The sequence below is a fragment of the Clupea harengus genome, chromosome 18 (genome assembly GCF_900700415.2).
Source record: "Clupea harengus chromosome 18, Ch_v2.0.2, whole genome shotgun sequence".
In the NCBI taxonomy this organism is placed as follows: Eukaryota; Metazoa; Chordata; class Actinopteri; order Clupeiformes; family Clupeidae; genus Clupea; species Clupea harengus.
Window position 1 is genome coordinate 22,429,677 of NC_045169.1, and position 12,500 is coordinate 22,442,176.

The 12,500-nt window shown below is 45.5% G+C and overlaps 2 protein-coding genes across 3 annotated transcripts in view; both read right to left on the bottom strand.

Annotated features, from left to right (window-relative positions):
* acer2 (alkaline ceramidase 2) overlaps positions 1–1,774 on the bottom strand; it is a 15,347-nt gene extending 13,573 nt beyond the window's left edge. For both annotated transcript variants that reach the window (XM_031584647.2, XM_012832659.3), the window contains exons 1-2: positions 1,318–1,774; positions 853–967 (exon numbers count right to left, since the gene is read on the bottom strand). In XM_031584647.2, the coding sequence (XP_031440507.1) occupies positions 853–967; positions 1,318–1,422 (220 nt within the window). In that variant the 5' untranslated portion in view covers positions 1,423–1,774. The remainder of the gene's footprint in view (positions 1–852; positions 968–1,317) is intronic.
* A 3,700-nt stretch (positions 1,775–5,474) lies between these two features.
* dennd4c (DENN/MADD domain containing 4C) overlaps positions 5,475–12,500 on the bottom strand; it is a 72,860-nt gene continuing 65,834 nt past the window's right edge. The window contains exons 29-35 of the mRNA XM_031585362.2: positions 12,498–12,500; positions 12,223–12,333; positions 11,009–11,146; positions 10,582–10,699; positions 9,992–10,145; positions 8,899–8,963; positions 5,475–8,603 (exon numbers count right to left, since the gene is read on the bottom strand). The exon at positions 12,498–12,500 is cut by the window's right edge and continues 172 nt beyond it. Of these exons, the coding sequence (XP_031441222.1) occupies positions 8,467–8,603; positions 8,899–8,963; positions 9,992–10,145; positions 10,582–10,699; positions 11,009–11,146; positions 12,223–12,333; positions 12,498–12,500 (726 nt within the window). The 3' untranslated portion in view covers positions 5,475–8,466. The remainder of the gene's footprint in view (positions 8,604–8,898; positions 8,964–9,991; positions 10,146–10,581; positions 10,700–11,008; positions 11,147–12,222; positions 12,334–12,497) is intronic.

Genomic DNA, 12,500 nt, shown 5'->3' on the forward strand with positions numbered 1-12,500 from the left:
TCCCCATTCTCTTGCTTTTCGCTCTCTTCTTCTCACTATCTATCTCTCACTCGCCTCTCTCCCCCCCCCCTTCTCTCTCTGCAAAGTATGCCTCGTCCCTGAACAAACACTGAAGTTGCAGCTTGCATTGCAAGTGGCTGAGAGAAAAAGAAACTCCCTTAACCATGAATGGAGAGAGCTGTGGCACCAAGGGCAGAGAAGGGCCACGCAGACGGGTGTAAAAAACTCAAAACGCTCAGTTGGTGTGTGTGAGAGAGTGTGTGTGTGTGTGTGCTTGGGCTTGGGGAGGTTCTCGCAGGAGGAGGAGGAGGAGGAGGAGAGAGGACAGGGAGGACTGTGTTCTTAAGAGAAAAAAAATCTGACTTTTGAAAGAGTCTGTGTGCTGCTACCTAGGCTTCCAGGGATTCAGCTACAGCTGATAATGTAAAAGGGTTCCTAATGTGTGGACATATTTTGGAATAAATCATTAAAGGGATATTCCTGTGAGAGGAGAGCAAAACAAGATAACCTAATTTAAAAGTGTAGCAACAGTTTGGAACACCCCCTGGGATCCTAAAGAAAAGCTGATAACATGGGCTCTGCGTGAAGAATCTTTTGGTCCAAAGCACAAACATTGTGTAACTAACACGTCATGCTCACAGCTCGTTCTCCCAAAGTGCTTAACCATTGCCTTGGGTATAGCACCCAACCATCTCGAAAAAGAATAGAGAGAGCTGACAAAAGGTTATGGCCTCTTCAAAGCAACGCGATGTCCCCCCATGAAAACAGACCCCCTTGTGTAAGCGATTACAACTAGCCTATCTCCGGGGTTACTGTCGGTCAGAGGACGTGGAGTGGAGGAAACTTACTTACCGACCACAACCAGGAGTGTCCATATGAGATAAATCCCACTGTTGAAATGCTCGGCATACTGACGGAACAGACACATCAAGATAGGGGGCAGGATGAAAAATAAGACGTTGCTGATCTGAGAACAGAATGCACAAAAAAACAAGGAAGCATGTCTTCAGCGATGTATAAAAAATAGCAGCCTTGAGAGAACGTTATGACAACAAAACATCCTTGCACAATGGAGAATGGGGGGGGGGGGGCGAGAGGAGACAGGGAACTTCAGCCTACAGCTAGACAACATTTTTGTTTTTAAACTGCAATAAATAACCTCGTTTAAGCTTAACAAAATGATAGCTTAGTAATCATTCACGGATAACCACCGTCAAGATATTCTACGGAATTTATAAACCTCAGCAAAACGCCTGAGTCAGAAAACGGGAACAAAGCGTGCATCAGTGCCAGCGGAGAACATCTCAAGCAACATACCGTGTTGTAGAACTCCGCTATTCCAGGGTAGATCAAGTAATTACCCTCGCACCAGTCCACTTCCGAGCTCCCGGCTTGCATATGATCCCAGAATAACACATTCATTTTCTCTTGAGTGGTTGAATCCAAAGTTCAAAGCCAGTGTCAAGTCCGTCAGGACAACAGTAGGTAACCAAGTAGACGACTGACCCGATTACTGTTGACAGCTGGTGCTAGCGGGTAATGGTTTCGACTAGACAGGAGAAACAGCCCTAGCTATATAAAGTAGACCAGCGTTGGTATCTGCAAATGTCCAATGGGCGTAAAGATTGTGCAATGGTGGTTGACGGAGTGATGCTCAGGTCTCCTTAGTTGACTGATCTGAGGTCTTGTTGTCATCCTGCTCAGTAACAGAGCAGAGCTGATCCACTGTCTGCCTTCTCTTCAGTCCGGAGAATTAACAGCAACATGTGATCCGCGCATGCGCACCAACCTTACTATTTCAACAATAGTCACGGCTGCGCACACTGTGCTACATCATGCATTTTTGGAAGCAGTTTGCATGGAAAGCTTAAACATTTTCAGATACAAACTTATTTTAACGAAAACACCCAAAGATGTTTGACCTAATGGTAATGGCAGCCGTAGTATATATAGTATATAGTGACACAAATCAATTGACAAATTACAAGATACAAAGTTTTCAAGGTCGTATAATTTATAGCCTAAGTTTTGGTATAATGGTTGTAAATACTTCCAGGACTATACATTTGGCGTTTTAAAACACAGTTTCGTTTATTCAAGGCTATCTAGGGCATGTCTCCTCAACGTCTTTCCTGCTTCGTAATCAGGATTTCCGAGGCAAGTAATGTTTTGGAGGAGCGTCATCGCTTGCCAAATATTTCCCGTCAACTTCCATTCATAGGCACATTGTGGAGATTCCTGAGAAGTGGACAGCTGCTTACAGGATGGACATGTTATGTGTACTAGCGGAGCAGAAAACATGAAACACCTGGCAACCACGGGTTTGTGAGGACAAGAGAAGTCCTAAATATGAATACAGGTGAAGGCCCGAATATCCTACAGCTGGTTCTAAACTATTAGGGTAACCCACTCATTGGGTCTGCATTTGCATCACTGTGCATGAGTAGCTCCACAAGTAGTTAGTATATTACCAAACACAGTTGGCTACCATAACAGAGAAAATCTCTCTCTCTCTCTCTCTCACACACACACACACACACACACACACACACACACACACACACACTCACACTAATGTCTTCACAGTAACTGGCACCTGCCTTTCAAACAATAGCGTGACTCCACAATCCTTACTAGGGGAAAACAGCAACGCCATCAGGATCTATATCTAGAAATATATCTAATATCATCTAATATAAATAAATAAATATATATATATATATATATAATAGATGACATTCATATAGAAATATATCTAATATCATCTAATATACATATTATGCACTCACAGCAAGTTTAATTCCAAATGACCAAAGATGGCCTGAGATATGAGCTCCCTTCCTGTTTTGAGGCTTCGCCACCAAATTTGATAAGCTGTAACGGCAATCTCCCATTGGATGCCACAGAAACTCTGCTGATGACGGCTGGATGGGGCAGACAGGCAGATATCCATCAGCTGTGTGGGTTGTTTGGAATGTAAACATCCCTTAAGACATCTCCCTCCGAATGGCAGATAACACTGTGGACAGCTGACTGGAAAGATCAGGGTAAATTAATCTAAACAAGGACACAGAACTCGTGTTCTTTAAATGGGTCCTCTAACTAGAAACCACACAGGGTGAGAGCACGGGCAGGTGTCATGGCTGGCTCGATTAGCTAGTTTTCTATTGTCAAAAAAATGCTTCTGGACTTACAGTAGTGATGTAACTTTGAAGGCACTATATGGCCAAAAGTATGTGGACACCCTCCTGACTATTGAGTTCAGGTGTTTCAGCCCCGTTGTTAACAGGTACTTAAAATCAAGCACTTAGCGATGCAATCTCTGTAGATAAAGCCTGGAAGAAGAATGGGTCGTACTGGACCGCTGGGTGGTTTTAAACGTGGCACTGTCATAGGATGCCATTCAGTTAGTTCGCTAAACCTCTGCCCGGCTAGATCTGCTGTGGTCGACTGTAAGAGCTATAATCGTCAAGTTGAGTCCCGGAGTAACTACAGCTCAGCCATGAAACGGTAGACCACACAAATTTACAGAGACCGCTTATCCGCTGTTGAATTCCTTCCTACAGAGGTCGAAACTGGCTGCAACATCAGAACGAGAACTGTGCTTCATGAGATGGGTTTCCATGGCTAGGACAGCAGGAGCTTCATGAGATGGGTTTCCATGGTTTTGGCGGCAGGAGGTTTATCAGATGGTTTTTTTTATGGCTTTGACAGCAGGAGCTTCATCAGATGGGTCTCAATGGCTTTGGCTGCGGGAGCTTCATGAGATGGGTTTCCATGACTATGAGCAGCTACACACAGGCCCAACATGACTACGAGCAGCTACACACAGGCCCAACAGGACTATGAGCAGCTACACACAGGCCCAACATGACTATGCCCAATGCCAAGCGACGGCTGGAGTAGTGCAAAGCACGCCGCCACTGACTGGCCTCAGGAGCAGTGGAAACGTGTTCTCCGGAGTGAGGAATCACGCCTTTACTATCGGGCTTATCGGCCTTATGGACCAATCTGGGTTTGGCGGATGCCAGGATAGCGCTAGCTAGCGAAATGCGGTGTCTACTGTAGGATATGGTCGAGGGATAAGGGTCTGGGTCTGTTCCTCAGGGATTGGGCTAAGTCCTTTAGTTTCAGTGAAGGGCATCATCACTCCAGATTAATGCCCACAGTTCTAGAATGGAATGTCCAATGAGCTCATATAGGTGTGATGGTCGGGCGTCCAGATACTTTTGGCTATGAAGTGTATTATAAGCAGAGTTTAACCACATTACTGTGCCTTTCACACTTCTTGTTTCTCGAGTAATTTTTTTTTTTTTCATTTTTGGGCCCTCTAAATAATAAATAAATAAATAAACACAAAAAAACTTGGAAAATCACACAGATTCAAGACACGCAGAAGACACAGAAAACGGTCCTTAAGAATGAGATGATTGTGTTATGTTGTTTTGATCATGACTGCGGTCAGAGTGCACCTACTTACACATCCGCTTCACAGGGACTCAGTTGACAAAAGAAGCCATAAATAAGATGAGGTCACAGCCTCCTCCGCCTGACTCAGTACACTCAGCATTCTGCAGACACCACAGCACACAGCACACACACACACACGCACGCACACACACACACACACACACACCACACACACACACACGCACGCAGCACACACACACGCACGCAGCACACACACACACACACACGCACGCGCACACACACACACACACGCACGCAGCACACACACACACACACACGCACGCAGCACAACACACACACACACACACGCACGCAGCACACACACGCAGCACACACACTCACACGCAGCACACACACACACGCAGCACACACACACGCACGCACACACACACACACACACACACACACGCACTCCACTGTGCTATCGGAAACACAACTGCCTAGTTATGTCATGTACTTCCTCTTCCTGTTGCCACAGACACGACAGATATATAGTTAGTTGGTGGTTCGCCAGCGCAGGGTTATCTAGACATGGTTTTGTTTTCCCAGAATTGGGTTTAATTGATACTTTATTGTTTTCCCAGAATTGGGTTTAATTGATACTTTATTGTTTTCCCAGAATTGGGTTTAATTGATACTTTGTTGTTTTGCCGGCATTGGTCTCGGAAGGCATTGAGTTGTTCACCAGGATCCGTTATGATAGATATTTTCTTGAAGATCGAGTTTGATACACATTTTCTTGGTTTACCAGGATGGCATTTGACACATATTTACTTGATTTTCCAGGATGGCGTGAGATATTACATTTATTTCCCAGGATAGCATTTAAAAAAGGTTTTACTTGTTTTGCCAGGATTGTTTTTGGTACTTATTTACTTTTTGTTGGTACTTATTCACTTGTTTTGGTACTTGTTTACTTGTTTTGCCAGGGTCTCGTGGGCCTGACAGTCCCTCCCATACACCACCAGCTACCCTAAAAAAAAATCAGAGAAGCCACATGCCAATCAGGACCAAACTCATTTATTGCAGTATAATTCTGTAGATGCAGGCCACAATCCATTCCACAGGATGACACAGGAAGAGATCAACAAGACAGGCCCTTCAGAACGCGTCCTCACCTCCACTCATCCAGACCTGGTCCTCAGGGGCTCTGGTGTGTTGTGGTTTTAGCCATGAAGCTGGATTTATATAGTTTTAGTTAAACTCGTGAACTGGACTAGGGAGCATTTTCATTGTTTTCACTGGCCGCGTTGAGGAGTCGAGGGTCTGGATGTTGTGGTGGAGAGGACGGCTTCTGTTGTTCACCTTGGGGGGGGGGGGGGGGGGAAGAACACAAGTGGACTGTACACAAAAGTGAGAGTTGTGGGAATCACTTGGTGTTAAGGTGTTAAACTGCAGCAGAAAAATGAAGGAGATCTCTACAATACAATACATCGAGTTATGTGCAAATAAAAAAAATGATGTACACATTTCAGGTTCTCCCAGTTTTTAGAAACACACACACACACACACACACACACACACACACGCACTCTCTCACACAGAAACACACACACACGCACACATTCACTCTAAGGGGGGACACTGTCAAGACACCAAAAACTGTGTCTACACCCTGCACACACACACACACACACACACACACCGGAATGTTTTGCTCATAGCACTAATCTCAATTTCTTTCAGACTTCGGAGAACAAGCCCCAAATTGTCCTTCTTTGTTAGGACAGCTTTTGAAGGTAAAAAATAAACCGTGCTGCAAATGCACTCCGCGCTGAAGTCTGTGTGCAAATCCTCCCAGTTCATTTTTAAATTAAGGATACTTTTCACATTCTGCTGTTTGAGAAGAGCAGTCTGCTTCTTCAGACCAAACCCTTGTGTGATTCTCTAAACATCCACTAGAGGTCCTCGTAAGCAAGCTTTTAGACAAAGGTCCAAATGAGTATGATGCATCACAGCCCTGCATGGCGATTTAGAGTTTTCTATAACTGCAGAGCCCTCAGTAAAGAAACATGTATCTGACACCAGCCCAATGATTCTAAATGTATATTCACTGTCAATGATTCTAAATGTATATTCAGCTATACAAAAAAAGAACAAAATAATAAATTAAGGCAGACTATGTTGTGTTAATTTAGTAGTAATACAATCTACCATGCCCTCGCTACAAGGCACGTGACCTACTTAGCCCCCTCGTCTGCTGATAAATTCATTCTCTGAAAGGCTGGCGATGGTGTGGTGTGTGTGTGCGTGCGTGTGTGTGTGTGTGTGTGTGTGTGTGTGTGTACACACGTCTTCTCACCACTGCCTTCACACTGTGCAAAATCGCCTAAGAAGTGTGTCCTACACACCATGTGTGTGTGCCTCTGTCGTGTGTGTGAGGGATTAAAACATTTGTGGTTAAAAACACAAGCGCTAGAAGCACACACACACACACACACGCAACACCAATGAGGTGGCGAGGCTTAATGTCCCGTGTGTCCCCACAGGCACTGTGCATGTGTATAGATGTGTGTGTGTGTGTGTGTGTGTGTGTGTGTGTGTGTGTGTGTGTGTGGTGTGAGTGATATGCTCTTTTTACTTTTAGTAGATATTTGTGTTTTCTGTGTGTTTATCTACATCATTATGCTTGTCTGTACACCTGTGTATGAATGCATGTGTATGTGGTAGAAGAAGACAGAAAAAGAGGAGAGAAACAAAAGAGAGAGAGAGAGAGAGAGAGAGAGAGTTTTTCATCCCCCAAGACGCTTTGTCATGCGACTTTATCACAGAGGACCCTGACGACTGATAATGTCTCACAGAGATAAGATGGCGGTCTGACTGCTATACATCTCCACTACTACGCACACACACACCACCATCAACACCTTTATCAAGACTCTTTTGTGTGTTCTGGAATGTTACAACCTGGCCTCAGTTAGAAGTCACACACTCATACAGTCATACGGTGAGTCAAAATCTGCTGAACACGCACACAGCTACACACATATACACTTGCAGGCCAAAAGCTATATGCATACACACACACACACACACACACACAAAATCTCTCACACCGACAGTGGCCACCCCCTAGTGCCCCCCTAAGCTGGTTGTTTAAGACAAATTACCCAGAAGTCTCAGGGTGCGAGCCCTGTCTGGGAGAAAGGCAACCTGGTTCACACACACACACACACACACACACACACACAGAGGCCCAACGTAGAAAAATATATACATAAAAAACTACAACTAAAATTAAAACAGACCGACCGACCGAGCAACCATCATCCGAAAGTGCACATCAAATAGTAAGACTGGTTGTCATGGCGACCCTGGTGTGTAGAACACACACCCACTCGGCAACTGTTTCTGCCACATGGAGGGGGGGGGGGGGGGGGGTGTCAAGAATCAGGTTGTGTGTGTGTGAGTGTGTGTGTGGGGGGGATTGGCTTCAGACCTCACTAGTCCACATCCTTCATCCAAAACACACACATCACACACACATCAATGTTAGGTCACATCCTTCCCGTCAGACTTGCAGCTTTTCTGCGCACTTCAGCAGACTCCAATGGTGGGGCGGTAACTCCGAGGGGCAGACCCAGAGTCTGGTGGAGCTGAAGGAGGGGGCCTCCATCAGACCCCGGTGTCAGAGCAAAAGCTATGGAAAGCTGCGGGCCCGTGACGAACAACACAAAAACATTAGCACTGAAAACAGGACGCTACAACATTAGCACTGGAAGCAGGATGCTGCAAGAGGGAGATATGGAAAGTACCATCTTTGGGTCAGGGTGCTGAAGGTGTCACCAACGACTGTAAAAAAAAAAAAACAACGACGAAGGAACATAACAAGAAGCCCGTTTCCATAGCGCCATGACCCTTCACCCCTGACCCCCTACAGAGTTGACCCTGGCACGGCTCCAGGAGCGGTTGGGGTGGGCGGAGGGTAGGACGGGCTGTTGAGTGGGTGGGGGTGTGTGTGGGGATGCTGTTGCTCATCCAGTCCTCCAGGGGGCGTCAGATGAAGGGCGCTCCAAATGTCTTGAGGCACCATTGCACACTCTTGCCGGGCGGGCGGTCCATGGTGGACAGCGCCTTCTGCTGTTCGGGACTCAACTCCTCAAACGCCTGCTTGTACTCCCGGTCAAAGGCCTCTGCAGGGACACGGAGGGGGAGGAGGAGAAAGGAAGAAGAGAGAAAGGAAGAAGAGAGAAAGGAAGAAGGGAGAGAAAGGAAGAGAGAGTGAAACAGAATAAATGAATAGGGAGAGAAAGAGACAAAAAGTGAGTGTGAGAGAGAGTGTGACTAGAATCAATGACAACAGCGCACAAGACCAGAAGAGCAGCTTCCAAGTGATGTGGCATGACATGAACACATGAACACAGGCAGCCTGAACAGGAGGAGGTGTGGAGGAGGAGGAGGAGGAGGAGGAGGAGGTGTGTGACTCACCCACGTCAATGTTCTCCCTGCCCAGCGCCACCTGAGCCAGGAACAGGATCTCCCTGTAGATACTCCTGTGGGCGAGGGACAGAGAGTATTATACATGTGTGTGTGTGTGTGTGTGTGTGTGTGTGTGAGATCTCCCTGTAGATACTCCTGTGGGGATGAGTACAGAGAGTATTATACGTGTGTGTGTGTGTGTGTGTGTGTGTCTGAGTGTGTCTGAGTGTGTCTGAGTGTGTCTGAGTGTGTCTGAGTGTGTCTGAGTGTGGGTGTGTGTGGGTGTGTGTGGGTGTCTGTGTCTGTGATCTCCCTGTAGATACTCCTGTGGGCGAGGGACAGAGAGTATTATACATGTGTGTGTGTGTGTGTGTCTGAGTGTGTCTGAGTGTGTCTGAGTGTGGGTGTGTCTGTGTCTGTGATCTCCCTGTAGATGCTCCTGTGGGCGAGGGACAGAGTATTATACATGTGTGTGGTGTGTGTGTGTGTGTGTGTGTGTGTGTGTGTGTGTGTGTGTGTGTGTGTGTGTGTGTGAGTGAGATCTCCCTGTAGATACTTCTGTGGGCGAGGGACAGAGAGTATTGTACATGTGTGTGTGTGTCTGAGTGTGTCTGAGTGTGTCTGAGTGCGTCTGAGTGTGGGTGTGTGTGTCTGAGATCTCCCTGTAGATACTTCTGTGGGCGAGGGACAGAGCCAACATGTGGGGGATGAGGACAGCATGAGTATTATACGTGTGTGTGTGTGTGTGTGTGTGTGTGTGTGTGTGTGTGTGTGTGTCTGTGTGTGTGTGAGATCTCCCTGTAGATACTCCTGTGGGGATGAGTACAGAGTATTATATATGGAGAAATATCTATACGCGTGTAGGTTCATCTATCTGTGTGTGCATGAGACCACAGTTCACTCAGTAGTAGGTTTATGAGGGTGTGTGAGTACATTTATGCACGTGTATGTGTGTATGACCTTGGCCTTTGCCTCTTGACCTCTGGGTGGGTGGCTTTTGATCTCTCCCAGCAGCAGGTTTATATGTGAGTGTGTGTGTGTGTGTGTGTGTGTGTGTGTGTGTGTGTATATATGCATGTGTGTGTGAGAGAGAGATTCTAACCTTTGCCTCTTGACCTCTGGGTGTCGTTTGACCTCTCTGAGCAGCATGTTTATGGGGGTGTACACGTCGTTGGTCTGGATGCTCCTCACGATGCTGTTCAGGAGGTTGCGCGTCTCCTGATGGTCGGTGGGAGCCATGGTCCCCTTTTTCTGCACTGGGGTCAAAGTGCAAAGATCATCAAAGGTCACCAAACTTGAACAATCAAAACAAATTCTGATAATGAGCTATGAGATCATCATTAAATCATCCATGATTTGCACTTCTATGTTTGTCATTGCACACATGCAGGCTAATCTCATTCGTCCTTGGGTTCCATAGTTACCATGGTGATGGGGCTGTGAGGCTGTTTGTTTGTAGGTTTGAGTGTAAGTTTGTGTGTGTGTGAGTGTGTGGGCTCACAGAAGCTTCTCCATAACATGTAGCCTCAGTCAGTACAGCAGTGTGTGTGTGTGTGGGGGGTGTGTGTGTGTGTGTGTGTGTGTGCTCACTGAAGCCTCTCCACAGCATGTAGAGTGGGTCAGTACAGTAGTGTGTGTGTGTGTGTGTGTGTGTGTGTGTGTGTGTGTGTGTGTGTGTGTGTGTGTACTCACTGAAGCCTCTCCACAGCATGTAGAGTGGGTCGGAGGGCTCCTGGTGCAGGTTAGTGTTGTCCCACAGGAGCTGGATGTACACCTGCTTACTGTCTGCTGACAAGGAGGACTGGGGCAGCTGCGCACACACACACACACACACACACACACACACACACACACACACACACACACACACACACACACACACACACACACACATAGTCCAAGAGACCAACATTACTTCCACTGTAACCATGTTGTTTATACTATATACGTTTGTGTGTGTGTGTGTGTGTGTGTGTGTGTGTGTATGTGTGTATGAGAGAAAGAAAGGGAGAAAGAGAGAGAGAAAGAAAGAGAGAAAGAAAGAGAGAAAGACATAAAGAAAAAGAGAAATACAGAAAGAGAGAAAGACAGAAATAGAGAAAGAGAGAGGAAGCCTAACCTGTACTCCGTTGTTGCAGTGCTCTGAGGTGAGGATGAGTCCAGGCAGGTTACTCTGGAGGTCCAGACGGCGGAAATACCACAGAAGGTTCCAGAACAGAATAGGGTGCTGACTCAGGAACTTATGAGTGTAGATCACCTGACAGAGAAGCACTGATAACTACTCACATTCACGCAGTAACAACAGTGTGCAGTGTGTTGTGTTGTGTTTTCTAAGTAGTATTGTAGCTTGTTGTATTGTGTCATACTTTACAGAGCTATGTAGTACTGTCATACTTTACAGTGCTGTGTAGTATTGTGTCATACTTTACAGTGCTGTGTAGAATTGTGTCATACTTTACAGTGCTGTGTAGAATTGTGTCATACTTTACAGTGCTGTGTAGTATTGCGTCATACTTTACAGAGCTGTGTAGAATTGTGTCATACTTTACAGTGCTGTGTAGAATTGTGTCATACTTTACAGAGCTGTGTAGAATTGTGTCATACTTTACAGTGCTGTGTAGAATTGTGTCATACTTTACAGTGCTGTGTAGTATTGCGTCATACTTTACAGAGCTGTGTAGAATTGTGTCATACTTTACAGTGCTGTGTAGAATTGTGTCATACTTTACAGTGCTGTGTAGAATTGTGTCATACTTTACAGTGCTGTGTAGTATTGCGTCATACTTTACAGAGCTGTGTAGAATTGTGTCATACTTTACAGTGCTGTGTAGAATTGTGTCATACTTTACAGTGCTGTGTAGAATTGTGTCATACTTTACAGTGCTGTGTAGAATTGTGTCATACTTTACAGTGCTGTGTAGTACTGTATAGTAGTGTGTAGTGTTGTGTGGTATTGTGTAATTTTGTACAGTATTGTGTAGTGTTGTGTGGTATTGTGTGGTATTGTGTAATTTTGTACAGTATTGTGTAATATTGCATAGTATTGTGTGGTATTGTGTAATTTTGTACAGTATTGTGTGGTATTGTGTAATTTTGTACAGTATTGTGTGGTATTGTATAGTATTGTACAGTATTATGTAGTATTGCATAGTATTGTGTGGTATTGTGTGGTATAGTGTAGTATTGTACAGTATTATGTAGTATTGCATAGTATTGTGTGGTATTGTGTGGTATAGTATAGTATTGTATAGTATTATGTGGTATTGTGTGGTATAGTATAGTATTGTATAGTATTATGTGGTATTGCATAGTATTGTGTGGTATTGTGTGTACCTCGTCTCCCTCGTTCTCCAGCAGTGACTCCAGCTCTTTCCTCAGCACCAGAGGGCTCAGGTACGGCACCGACACCGGCATCGGATTGGCTCGTTTCTGACCCAAGGAATCCTGGGTAAATTAAAAAGATGAGAAAAAACAAAACATTAAAAGGGGTTGAGGTGTATTTCTCAGGCAGAACATGTGCAGTCACAGCGCCCTATAGTTTCTATACCCTTCCCTAAGAAAATAGGCCAATAATATCACAGGACTGCTGAGCATAGTCCCGCCCTCACCGC